We start from the raw sequence: 13,987 nt of genomic DNA, 5'->3' as shown, positions 1-13,987 counted from the left end.
TCCCTAAAAAGTGTGTTTGCAAATACCGAACCTGGGCTTTTGTACTGAAGCAGTCGGGTGAATTCAAATCTCTGACCCATAAAGGCGCTTGCTTCTAAATTCTCAGCAAGGCTGAAACATCGTAAAGTCACTGTTTTCCACACTGAACTGAAAACTGGAGAAGGGTTTTCTGCTTATTTTGCCCCGGGGTCCACCCAGAGGTGATTAGCATGCCGGGTCTGACCAGAACTAAAAGGCACAAGACGGTTGGTGAGACTGGAAAAAAAAAAAAAAACAAAGCCCTCCCCTGATGGCTGCTCCCCTCCCAAAGGTTCCCAAGCATCTGATGTGTGTGCAGCAGCTGTGGATGCCGGCCTCCTGCCGCTCCTGGGGAGGTGACCCGACTTCCTGGGTCACCGAGTCTGAGCTGCAGCAGCACCTAAAAGCAGGTGTGGCAGCCTCACGTCACCTGGGCCCCAAATAACCAACTTGCTCTAATAGTCCACCCAGAACCTCAAGGGCAGGCCTCATTGCCCCTGAAGACATATTTTTTCTTCAGTCTGTCCATGGAAGACCACAACACAGCCTGTGTCGCAGCAAGGAGATCCAGGACCAGAAAGAAACCAGACACTAAGACGCGAGGGCCCAGGCTTCCCTCAGGGTACATCTTCAGAGAAAGGGTGAGCATGGCGCTTTTAGGTTTTCCTCTCCAAAGCCGAGCCTAAAACTCATGAAGGTGGGAGAACCCCAGTCCGGCGTGAATGAGGATTCCGCCTGCATTTGTCTATGCCATTGTGTCCAGTGTCCTATTTCGCCTTGCTAGGGAGGATTTAGGGAGCAGCTTCTGAGAGGAGTGTGCCCCCCGTGCAGCAAAGCTGGAACAAGCAGCCAGAGGTCATCTCACCCTGCTGGCAGGCTTCCTCGGGCACTACGGCAGCCAGGCAGCTCCTACCAGCCGAAACGGTACACTGAGCTATTGGCTTTGAATGAAGGCTGATGACCCTACACGCTAGCAAGCGGCCGGACGGTGATTGGGGCTGCACACTGTGAGAGAATACATTTTCTGCACCGAGCTCCCTCTTTATGGCTAAATGCCTGCATTAGTTCGGATCAATATGCCCTCTAACAGTTCATCCATGGCAACCCAGGCCAGCCGAGAGACACTGACAAAGAATTGCAGCCCAGGGATGCTGCTTCCCTGTGCATATGCATGTGAATTCCAGCCCAGAGAAAGGGGCAAGGGAAAGCAACAACAAAAACCAAAAAGAAGAAAGAAAAATAAAAGCAGATCATAAAAAATCATATGAAGGGGCTTTCGGCATGAGAGGGAAGAGGAGGTGGTGACTGTCAAAATGGCCTTAGAGTGACATGTCACCGCCAAGATGATGGAGTATCCGCGACACTCCTAAAGCCGGGCGTTGGATCCTCCTCACACACCTGCAATGCAGTGATTGCTGCCCATTCTATGATCCATACTCCCAGCGCCAGGGCTCTCTGCAGTTGAAACCAGTCTGGACTTGTGCGGCTGCTACTGTTCCTACTCACAATAAGATTATTGATGCATAACAACATTTCGTGATGGCAGGGAAGAAAAAGGGTAAAAGAAAGCCAAAGCAAGAGAAAAAGGAAAAGGGAGGGGAAGCATGACTCCCCAGCCCACATCTCACCTTTTATTTGGGCTTCATATTCGGCAATGATCTCTTTGTCTTTCTTGAACTTAGTTTGAGATGACATCTTCCAACGTGGCCAAAGGCACTGACAGGCTGTTTGATTTATTTCTCTTTTTCTTCCCAAGTCCTCTCTCAAGCCCTGGTAATCACACAGCTCTAGTCGATTTCACAGGTTTAGGGACTAATCTCTTTTACTCGGCTGCAGAGCCAGGGGAAAAAAATCCCTCTCGATCCGGGAGGAAAATTCTCTTTACTCGCCGAAAAAAATGTCTCTAGTAGCTTGGTCTGGTTAGCTCTTCTTGCAAAAGAACTACCACCCGAGGAGCACAGTAACCTGCCCCAGATTTTCAAGATTTTTCTTCCACAGAAATAATAACCGAGAGCGATCACACACACATGCAAACAAACACACTCACGCGTGCACTCTCGCACTCATCCGGACACACACACACAGTCGTGATGCACACGCACACATACACACGTTCACTCACTCACACCCGCTCACCCACCCACCCACACACCCACACACACACACACACACATCCACGAGAGGCACGGCGCCTCCTTGGTTCGGCAGTCAGTCCCCGGCTGGCTTTCAAAAGCTCTGCTAAGGAGATGGTCAGGTTGCCAAAGGGCCGGTCATCTCGCATCCTCCCTCCCTTCGGCGCCTCTGGTCTGATGTACAGTGAGGATCAAAGCCAGGAGAGCGAGATGGAAGTTCTCCTGCTGCAAGGCTTAAGCTTCGGGTGAACCAGGGCTGGACTGCTCGCCCTGCAGGGCAGGCTGAGCGCTCCCCCACCCACCTCGTCACCAAGCTCCACCTCCCGGATTTTATAACAACTGACACATTGTAGCCTACAGGAGAGCAGAACTCACTGCAAGCAAAAAGGGGAAGAAATGCTCACAAAAGGGAAGGCAGCAGGAAAAAGAACCGGGTGCCAAGGGCCTAAGAGGCCCCTGCAAACTCCATTAGCAGTCAGGTTAGGAATTTTTCTTCCAAAAACTCCAAAAGGTTCACCTTTTCTTTGCACCTTGCAATTTAATTTAATTTCTCAAATCAACGGCTATGTGACAGTTTGTGACTCTGTAGGGATTGTCTAGCAGAGGAGAGAGGCTGACCCATGTAGGCAAGCTCATTAATATTTGTTGAGCAGTTGCGGGCTGGCAGGGACAATGCCAGGCATTTCAGACATGCAGCTTTGCAAAGCTGTTGAGAGCAGGCATGCTGGAAACACCCAGCTGCCTCAGTGTCTCTTGGAGCTTTAGGCAATAACTAATTGAGCCTCAGTTTCCTCACCAGTAAAATGGGCTCTCTTTAAGGTCTTTTTAATTCATTCTTTCAAAAAGTATTTATTGAAAACTTACTATAGATCAGGCATTGTTCTGGATACAGGGTTACAGCAATGACCAAAATAAGCACACACACAGGAAAGAAAGAAAGAAAGAAAGAAAGGAAAGAAAGGAAAGGGAAAGAAAGAAAAAAAGAAAGAAAGAAAGAAAGAAAGAAAGAAAGAAAGAAAGAAAGAAAGAAAGAAAGAAAGGAAGAAAGGAAGAAAGAAAGAAAAAGAAAGGAAGATCCCTGTCTTTCTGGAGCTCCAGGGTCTCTACATTACACAACTCTGGGAAATCCCCACTAGTCACATTCATATTCTTGGTAAAGGCCAAACTCAGAATGCACAGTGAATGGTGCCTCCTGGAGTCATGCAAGGCAAGAGGCCCTGGAAGAAGAAGATGAAAAATAAATAAAATAAGTAAATGATATAATATGGTAGAAGAAGATAAGTGCTATGGGGAAGAAAATATTGCTGGGTAAGGGACTTCAAGAATGAGGGAGCTCTTGGGAGGATCAAAAAAGAACGTAAAGCTAAGCTTAGCATGGTGCAGGGCACATAGTAAGCACTCAATAAATGGTAGCGATTATTACTACCCCATGATATCCTTCTCCCCAAAACCCAACAACACAGGAGAAGCATCCCTCTTTCACAGATGAAGGAAGAGAGGCACAGATATTGGAAGTGACTTACCCAAGGTCACCAGAGTTGAAACATAGGCTACTGACACCAGATTTTGACCATGCAAATGCTCAAGTACCCTGCTTTCTACTAAAGAGATTAAACCCGTTTCATATGCACTTCAGTAGAATAAGATTTGTTCCACAAAAAAATGAAATCAAGCACTATAGGGCTACTGGGCATGGGAATTACACATATTAAGGTTGTCATTAATATGTTTACCCCCCCTCCATTTTGGTATTTTCACAAATTTCTCAAAATAGTCTCACATTGCCTATTTCTGAGTATATAATAAATGATTGGATTGGGGTTCAGAAATGAATCCATGGCAGTCCATTGAGGCCTCCCACAAAGGGTGGCAGTTGTAATGGGTCTCCTCAGACAGACATGAGGCCGGGGGGTCAGGAGCAGATGGGATATTCCTATGCAGCAAACAGTCTGAGCTAAGCCTGCGAATGGGAAGGCATAGGATGTGCTTGGAGAAAGCACAGGGAGAAGTCCAGCTGGTGAATCAGAGGGCTTATTACAGCTTCGAGTCCCGAGATAGGAGGTCACAGAGTTGATAAGTACTGTCCCACAACCAGTGCCGTCACCCTCCTGTCTCAGGGCATGCTCAGTCCCTCTGAGGTTCCCCTCTGGACCACTTTAAAACAATGAAAGCCATACATGTTACCTGAGAAAGATGTGCCCAGAGATTAGCATGCCTGCCTCAAGCATCGACCCTCAAAGGAAAAAAGAATTAAGTACTGTACACCTTGGGGTATGACAGACTAGATTCCCTGCCTGGCTCTGCCACTGTAGTTCTGAGAAATGGCACAAGTGACTTAACCCGCTTGATTTAACCCGTCGGAGGTAGGAACTAGCAAGTGTCAACTATTCTCATCATTACTAAAATTTCAAATCCACAAATATTTCTGGGAGACCCACGTATAGGGCACTGAGCCACAGAAGTGCCACAAAAGGCTCTAGAAACCGAAGTGAGGTATGGTATAGAGCTACATGCTGCGCAGCAAAAGGAGCTGGATTTGGGTGTAAGACAGATGGTGATTAAAATTCCGGTTCTGCCACTTACCAGCTTGTGGGGGCCCCTAAGTCACTTCTGGACCTGCACTGAGCCTCACTCCAGTTTCCTCATCTGTAAAATGGTGGTGATGTTACTCATAGCACAGAATCCAAAGCGATCATGAACTTAAAGTGCCTGGCACATAGCAGAGGTCCCACAGATGTTACTTCTTTTTTAGGGCCCAACCACGCTGGGCCCAGGATCAGAGTTGGGGCTCCACAGACTCCTGGGTCAAGAGAAGAAAGAGGTAAAAGAAGACAGGGGTTACACCTCTGCAAATACATCACCACACACAAAGAACCCACATCACCCATTATCTTTCTTCCCCAAGAAGAGGTGGTATGACCTGGGCAGGCCCCCTGGTATGATGCCTTCGACTTTTTCCTTCCGATCCTCCCCAAGGCTCACCCGCTTCCCCGCCGCCCTTCTGCAACACCCCTCCACATGGCCACTTCTTCCTTGTTATATGAGAAGCAACTGCCATTCCTGATGATTACCCTTCACAAGGTAGTAACAGAAATCAGATTTCTCCAAAAATAAGTGTGGTATCTGGCAGGGCAAGGGGCTCTACTATGTCATTTGATCTGTGCCACCTCCAAGGATGGGAATACCCCCCGGAAGGGTATATTCCATTTACCTCAGGCTCATTTCCTAAATCCTTTTAGCTATTCCTGAATTATCCTAATAGCTAGTATTTATCAAGCCCTCATTCCATCCAGGCACTGGCCTACGTACACTATATAGATTTTATCATTGACATCTTACTACAACCCAATGGGTCAGGTTCTGTAATCATCCTTGTTTTACAGATAGGGAAACAGAGGCACAGAGCAATGAAGCAATTTCCAAGATCACACAACTAGTCACTAACAGATTCATATTCAAACCCAGGTCTGACTGATATGGAAGCCCAAGGACTTAACCAGTGCAAAATTCTATACCAGAATAATCATCGTAGTGACAATGTAATGACAATCACTGTCAAGTATTGACTTTTTTCCTCAATCAATACAGTGCTCAACCTAAAGTTTGCCATTAAAAAAAAAATTTAGATTTAAAAACACAAGGAAAACATGTCAAAATGGCCATCGATGAGGCTCAAATCACAATTACAGCTGAATAACACAAAACTCACTGAACTGGTTTCTTTTCCTGGTAGGAAAAAAAAAAAAAAGACTCTACTCAGAGAAAGAATAACCAGAAAAGTTTTGGGTTTAAGGCAATGTTTGTGGGGGTTTTTTGGTCAAATATGAAACCCTCCCAAAATGACTATTAAGAGCTGATATCTTCCCGTGACCTTCTCCAATGCTACCAGCTACTACATCCTTGGCTGGCTCAATGAATAATTCTGCCCTTCATTCTCTGCTCTGTAAAATGAAAGCAACCAAAGAACTCAGCTAGTTAGTGCCAGGAGTGCATACAATTAATCGTGGCAATGACAACATGCCATGCATGTATATGCTGGTTCATATTTTATAAAGCCCTTTCATATCGCTTATCTTATTTGGGCTTCACAATAACCCCGGGGGGAGAGTGCAAGTGGCCTGTTTTCAATCCCCGTTTGAGGAAATTACTGTATAAGTGGCAGCTCTGATGGGAGAATTATTTTATAACCTCAAGTATAAGGATGGCTTTCCTAACTGTGTCACAAAACCCGTAAGCCATAAAAGCCTGACAGAGTTAACAGCATAACAATTTTTTCAAGGTTCTGCCTGGTCAAAACCACCATAAAACAAAGTGAAAGACAAACCGCAAACTGAAGAACAATATTTGCAACAACTATTACAGGCCAAGGACTAATTTTCCTAATACACAAAAACATACAACTCCAACAAATACTTGTATGCGAATGTTCATAGCAACATTGCTCATGATAGCCAAAAGGTGGAAACAATCCAAAGGTCCATCAACAGATGAATGGAGAAATAAAACATGTTTTATTCATTCAGTGGAATATTATTTAACCATAAAAAGAAATGAAGCACTGATGCATGCTACAATATGAATGAACCTCGAAAACATTATGCCGACTACAAAAAGCCAGACACAAAAGGCCATATATTGTAAATGTCCATTTATATGAAATATCCAGACTAGACAAACCCACAGAGACAGAAAGTAGATGAGTTGCTGCCAGGGGCTGGCAGGTGGGGCATGGGGAGTGACTGCTTAACGGATACAGGGTCTCCTTGGTGGTGATGGAAATGTTCTGGGACTAGAAAGAGATGATGGTGAAGGTACTTGATGCCACTGAATTGTACACTTTAAAATGGTAATTTTGGGGGCGCCTGGGTGGCTCAGTTGTTGGGGGTCTGCCTTTGGCTCAGGGCGTGATTCTGGGGTCCTGGGATCGAGCCCCACGTCGGGCTCCTCCGCTGGGAGCCTGCTTCTTCCTCTCCCACTCCCCCTGTTTGTGTTCCCTCTCTCACTGGCTGTCTCTCTTTCTGTCAAATAAATAAATAAATATCTTAAATAAAATGGTAATTTTGTTATGTGAATTTTGCTTCAATAAAAAAAAATGAATACTAAAAAAAAAAAAAAATTCCTTCAAATCTATGAGCAAAACACCAACAGTCCAGTTAAGAAGTAAGTAAAGAATATAAATAACACTTCACAGAAAGGGAAAAACCTATGGAATGTTAATCAACCTCATTCATAATGAACATAAATCGGGGACTCAAGCAATGTCAACAGAACACTGTATGTCTTTCTCCAACTTTCCATTCCACTTTCCTACATGGTGGCAGGCTCTCCCTGTAAGATGGCAAAGGTGGCCCCAATAGCTCCAGGCTCACATTCTCCCAGCTTGGCAATTCCAGCCTGGAGGGTGAAGTCTTTCCCAAGAGTTCTAGCAAAAGTCCCAGGAGTAGTCAACTGGCCCAGGCTGGAATGCATGGCTATCCATGAACCAATCACTGTGGCCACAGAGGTGGAATGTTTTGCTCGGCCAGGCCTGGATCGTGCATATGGACTTGCCCCTAGATCTGTGGGATGGGGTCAGTCCCAAACAACCCACCTGGCCCAAGAGACTCCCAAAGAAGGATCAAGGTGCTATTCCAGAAGAAGGAGGAATGGATTCTAGATGAGCAAAAGCAACATGTCTGTGCTATGAAAAGGATATGGGAAAAAAGGAAGGGGAATTCACAGAAGAGACCCATGGAAAATGTAAATACTTCAGCCATTCTCCCCATTCCTCACTCACTCACTCCTCCCCAGAGGGGAAAAAGTGATTTAGCCATTTGGTGAACTTGAATTGAGGGACTGAATTCGCCCCTTCATCCTCTCTTTTTGGATGTTCCAGCTTACAGAAAGGATACATTCTGCTCTGCTCTTTTGACCTTACAGTGCGAGGAGCAGGCCTAGCTCTGCCCTGTCCCCCAGTGAAGGACACCTGGGGTGGCCACAACTAGCTGGGAGAGTCTAATTCAGGTGTAGAGAGTTAACGCCTCTTTTTGGACATTCACCTAAATCATGTCCTCCAGTCTACTTTTATCACAAATAAAGCATACATTTTTTTTTAAGATTTTATTTATCTATTTGACAGAGAGCACAAGCAGGGCGAGCAGCAGGCAGAGAGAGAGGGAGAAACAGGTTCCCTGCTGAGCAGAGAGCCCAACACAGGGCTCCATCCCAGGACCCTGGGATCATGACCTGAGCCAAAGGCCGATGCTTAACCAACTGAGCCACCCAGGCACCCCTAAAGCTTATGGTTTAAGAAGCAGAATAACAAGAAGTTTTTGGAGCTGGGTTGGAAGCCTGGCTTGGCCATCTACTAGCTGTGTGACCTTGGGCAAGTTGCTGGCTCACACCTAGTAAGCACCTCATACATGCTTGTAAAATAAATACAGAATCTCCATCCGTCTCCTTTATCTACTTCTCAGTTGGTTCAAAACTTGAAAGGGGAAGGAAAGGGTATGGTATGGGGTGCCTGGTTAACTTAGTTGGTTAAGTGTCTGTCTCTTGATTTTGGCTCAGGTCATGATCTCAGGGTCGTGAGACTGAGCCCCAAGTCAGGCTCAGCACTCAGGGTGGAGTCTGCTTGAGATTTTCTCTCTCCTTCTCCCTCTGCCCCTCCCCCCGCTCTCTTTGTCTCAGTAAATAAATAAATAGATAGATTGATATATAGATAAATAGATAAAATCTTTTTTTAAAAAAGGGGTATGTGTGATATATTGACCCCATGAAAGTCCAACACTAAAGAACTTGCACCTTTTTAATAAAGTTTCTAAATTCTAAGGTATGAGGGTCAGTCACAGCAAAGCACAGTTTCGGGTGCTTTGTCAGGTGGCCAAGAGTCTTAGTCTCTTCAAGCTGCTATAACAAAATGCCACAGCCTGGGTGGCTTATAAACAAGAAACACTGATTTCTCACATTTCTGGAGGCTGGAAGTTCAAGATAAGGGTGCCAGTGTAGCTGGGTAAGGGTCCTCTTCTGGGTCACAGACTTCTCACTGTATCCTCACAAGGAAGAAGAAACTAGGGAACTACCTCAGTTTTTTGTTTTTTTTTAAGATTTATTTATTTTAGAAAGAGAGAGACAGATGGGGGCGGGGGGAAGAGGGAAAGAATCTTAAGCAGACTCCCCGCCAAGCAGAGAGCCTGATGTGGGGCTCAATCTCATGACCCTGAGATCATGACCTGAGCTGAAATCAAGATTCAGCCGCTCAACACACTGAGCCACCCAGGCACCCCATCATGTCTCTTTTATAAGGGCACTAATTCCATTCATAAAGCCTCTACCCTCATGACCTAATCACCTCCTAAAGGCCCCACCTCCTAACACCATCACATTGGGTATCAGAATTCCAACATGTATATTTTGGGGGAACACAAGCTTTCAGGCCACAGCACCAAACTATCATGACTCAGGCCACATCTTAGAGACCAATACATGCCTGCCCAGGTTGCAAGTCCTCAAGATCAGAGAGAGGGCAAGGATGTAAAACAGGAGACCACGAAACAAGAGCATGGGGGAAAACATTCCAGGATCAGACAAAGGGTCAACTTGAGACTCCCAGAGTCTCAGCCTCCTCATCTCTGCAATGGGAGAATAATATGACTTCTTAGAGTTCCTAGAAGCATTAAGTGAGATAATGAATGAGAAGGCTTATCATATGGCCATGAGGAATTATCGAAGTGCCCACTGAGCCTGTGTATGCAGATAATGAGTATGTCCTGACCACCTTAGATGCCCTCCATCAAGTATTGGGAAAAGTAAGAGATGATGTGACTTGATCAAGGTCTTATAACTAATAGCTTTTGGAGCTGGGCTCTAAACCTCAGTCATCTGACTCTACTGCATCATGCAGGCCACAGACTGCCAATAAATTCCTAAGAGATCTAGAATTCAGGATAGAAAATGGAGAACATCAAATTCTCACCTTGTCTCAGTGTTATGGACTGAAAGCAGTGCCCCCCCTTCAAATTTCCATGTTAAAGTCCTAAGCCACTATGTGATGGTGTTTGAAGGTGGAGTCTTTGAGAGGCGATTAGGGTAAGATGAGGTCATGAGCCTGGGGTCTCATGATAGGATTTCTGCCTTACAAGAGGAGACACCAGACAGCTTGCACTTGCCCTCCCTCTACCTCTCTTTCTCTCTCTCCTTCCAAAGCTTCATTCATTTCTCCTTCCTTCTGCCATGTGAGGATACAGTGAGAAGGGGGCCATCTGCAAGCCAGGAAGACGGCCCTCACCAGAACCCAACCACAGTGACACCCTGATCTTAGGACTTCCAGCCTCTAAAACTGTGAAACATAAATGTCTATTTTTTAAGCCACCCAGTCTGTTGTGTTTGTTATGGCAGCCCAAGCTAAGATACTTAGTTTAGGAAGCCCAGAAAATGGTTAACTCAAAAAAATAACAACAATAATGGGGAAAAGAGGGTATAGGGAAAGGAAGTAGCTATACCAAAGGATATGAAAGAAGATTTTTACCTCCTTTACCTACTCATTCAACAAATACATCTTAAGCACTTCTCATGAGCTAAGCACACAAAGAACAAGACACAATCATGAACCACGCAGACACAGTCCCAGCTGTCATGGAGATCTTAGTTTAACAGAAGAGACAGGTAAACAAGCAATTATAATTCAACATGATAGAGAAGTACAGGGTTCCATGGGACCTGATACTAAGGGCACTTGACCTGGGCTTAGAGAGCCAAGAGACAGCTTCTGGGAGGCAGAAATTTCTAAGCTGGGCCTAGAAAGACAGAGAGCTGGAGATAGTAAGTCCAAGACAGGAAGGGAAAGTGCTCTGGGCAGAGGGAGCAGCATGAGCTGAGAGGTGATAATCAGTGTAGCTGGAGCCTGAGCTGAAGGTGGGGCATGAGGGAGATGATGCTGGAGAGAGATGTGGGAAGAGCCTCCTAAACAACAGTAACGAGTTTGGAGCTCGGTTGGGGTTCACTCAGGGGCCCCTGAAGGGGACTGACCTCATCAGATTTGTAATTTCAGAAAAGGTGACTCCAGTGGCAGTGCGGAAACCAGACTAGGACAAGCAAGACAAAGGACTACGGGGCCAGAGGAGAGGCTGTTACCAGCATTTAGGAGAGACACAAGGGTGAGCGAGACAAGGTAATGCCATGTGCTGCTGTCCTGGGAGGACAGGGTACTTTACAAACCTTGGCTCACTGTGTCCTTGTATCAGTGACAGCACACACTGGATACTATTATTGTCCCCATATTTTCAGATAAGAGATTATCTCTCGCAGAGCTCCCCCTCTGGGGTTAGCTGTTGCCCTTTTGTCCCTGATACCAAGTGCCCACCTTCTTTTACTTGGACAGCTTTAATAGCCTTCTCCCCGGCCCTCTGCCTCCACTCTCGCCTCCTGACTATCCATGATCAATGTAGGAGCCAGAACCAAGCTTTTAACATGTAAATCAGATCATGGCAGCTCTCTGGTAAAAGTCCTGCAGTGGCTACCCACCACTTAGAACTAGATGCATACTCTTTCCCATGATCCCATGTGATTGGGATCTACTTGTTCCTGGCCCTATTTCATACCGCTCTCTCTCTGGTTCCCTACGCCAAGCCACAGTGGCTTTCTTATACTTCTGGAATGCTGTTCACTCAGCTCCTTCCAGGAGCTTGGCCATGTGTCACCTCAGAGAAGCCCACCCAGACCTATTAAAGGGCAACTCTAGCCCTTTCCTCTGTTTTATTTTCTTCATAGTACCACTACATCTGAAGTTATCTTATTTATGTATATGTTTGTTCACTGAATGACAGTCTCCAGACCCTCCACACCCTACCCACACTAGACTAGTGTGTCTGATAGAACTGTATGCAATGGTAGAAATGTTCTGTACCTGTAATGCCCAATACAATAGCCACTAGCCTATGGAGCACTTGAAATGTGGCTGAAGAACTGAAGTTTTGAGTTCATTTTAAGGAGTTAAAATTTAAATTTAGTGGTTATTGTACTGGACTGAGCATCTCTAGACTGTAAGCTCTAAGAAGGCAGGGACCATGTCTATCACTACGTTCCTGTGCCTTCAACAGTACCTGACACTTAGTATGTGCTCAATAAATAATTCTTGAGTGAATGAACAAAGATATGAACAGATAAACAACAAAATCTCTTCTGACCTGCTCTTGGCTCTGCTCTCCACCTCTCACGAGAGGCCCTGAGGCCTCCCTCCACTGGGTGGAGTGGGGTTTGTTTGCTGCAGTGACCTCAGGCATTTGGCAGAAACACCAGGTGCCAGGGCAGCAGAATCAATTACTCCCTCCACTGCACTCCAGTGGAGTGTTGGAGCCAAACACCCCCTGTGAGGAGGTGAGATAGTAATGAGGCCTTACCAGTCCCCAGTAAATACTGCAGCTGTTTCCTATACAGTCATTGGGGCTTTATGGAATGTGGAAGTGGCTCGGCCCATAAATCCATGTGAATCGCTTTATTTGTCTATTTCTCCTCCTCCACCTCCCTTGTCCAATGTTGGAAGGCACTAGGAGGGAGAACCAAGTCAGTATCAGGTCAAGAGGCTGAATTCAATTAAAGTCTTATTTGGACCCAATCTCTTTTAGGAAATGAAATCAGCATTGGGCTGAATAATATATTTTTTGCAAGTTAGGGTCCCTCTTGGGCTCCATTTAGGCAGGAAGATAATTCAGAACAGACATTCAGTCTGGTCTTATTTCTACATAGTGAGGATTAGGACATCTACATTATCCCGTGGCAATAAGACAAAGTTATACTTCCCCCTGTAATCACCCCAAATGATGACTGAGAAAGATATGGCTTCCAAGGCCTCTGGAAAGCATGCTTCACCTTGTTAATTGTGCCCAGGTTTGGATGAGAAAGAAGCAGACACAGCTGCTGTGCTAGAGAACAGACATTGGTTTGTGAGACAGGACAAACTGAGATCCACTGTGCCAAGGTGGCTCAAGTTGAACTTCCCTGAGAATCCATGTCATGCAAGGCCAGAGGATGCTGTAAGGGGTCTAGTTTCCAGGGGTATGAAAGGAAACTCTTGGGCCTGCCCTGAGAGGCTCATACAAAGGGAAAACAGAAAATATGACTACTGTATACACTATGGTGCATGTCTTAGAACTGCCAGTCATGTGGATTGAGATGCTTCAGGAAAAGAGCTGTTATTTTCTCTTCAGTTTAGAAATTGTCCTTTCCATGGAGAAGACTCTGTGTTATAGCAGAGGACAAGTGGCATAGTCCCATATGCTGTCTAGACAACAGCCAGACTCCAGAGTATCTGATGCTCTGGAACTTATAATAATAGTAATAATAGTTACCATTCAGGAAGCCCCAACAACACTAGCCTCTGTACAACGCCATTTTCCACATTACCTCAATGAATCCCACAACAAATTTAGGACAGCTATAACTATCCCTATTTTACAAGGTATAAAGGGGGAGAATTCAGAGAAGTTAAGTCATCTGCGTTGTTGGAGAGGCCCATGTGGAAGGAACTGAGGTTGACCTCCGACCAACAGACAACAAGGAACTGAGGCCCTCAGTCAAACAACCTGTGAGGAACCGAATCCTGCCAACAACCACATGAGTCAGCTTGGAAGCAGATCCACTATGGACTGAATTGTGCTCCCCCAAAATTTGCATGTTGAAGCCCTACCCGCCAAAGTGCTAGTATTTGGAGATGGGGCCTTTGGGAGGTAATTAGGTTTAGATGAGCTCATGAGGGTGGGGCCTTATAAGAGAGCAGAAAGCTCATTCTCTTTCTCTCTCCATCATGTGAGGACAAAATAAGGTGGCAGTCTGCAAGCAGGGAGCGAGATCTCACCAGAACC

At 45.7% G+C, this 13,987-nt stretch overlaps 1 protein-coding gene across 4 annotated transcripts in view; it reads right to left on the bottom strand.

Annotated features, from left to right (window-relative positions):
* Positions 1 to 13,987, bottom strand: part of SRGAP3 (SLIT-ROBO Rho GTPase activating protein 3) — a 332,469-nt gene that overhangs the window by 243,609 nt on the left and 74,873 nt on the right. For 2 of the 4 annotated variants that reach the window (XM_045808138.2, XM_087866833.1), the window contains one exon: positions 4,734 to 4,950. Coding sequence is in view for 2 of the 4 variants with exons in the window: in XM_087866834.1 (XP_087722960.1) it covers positions 1,647 to 1,713 (67 nt within the window). In the remaining 2 variants the exon portion in view is untranslated. The other 2 variants (XM_087866834.1, XM_045808136.2) reach the window with 2 other exon arrangements.

The sequence above is a fragment of the Ursus americanus genome, chromosome 14 (assembly GCF_024610735.1).
Source record: "Ursus americanus isolate L20-20 chromosome 14, mUrsAme1.1.p, whole genome shotgun sequence".
Lineage (NCBI taxonomy): Eukaryota > Metazoa > Chordata > Mammalia > Carnivora > Ursidae > Ursus > Ursus americanus.
The sequence above is the reverse complement of the archived record's forward strand: the minus strand, read 5'-3'. Positions and strand labels throughout refer to the sequence as shown.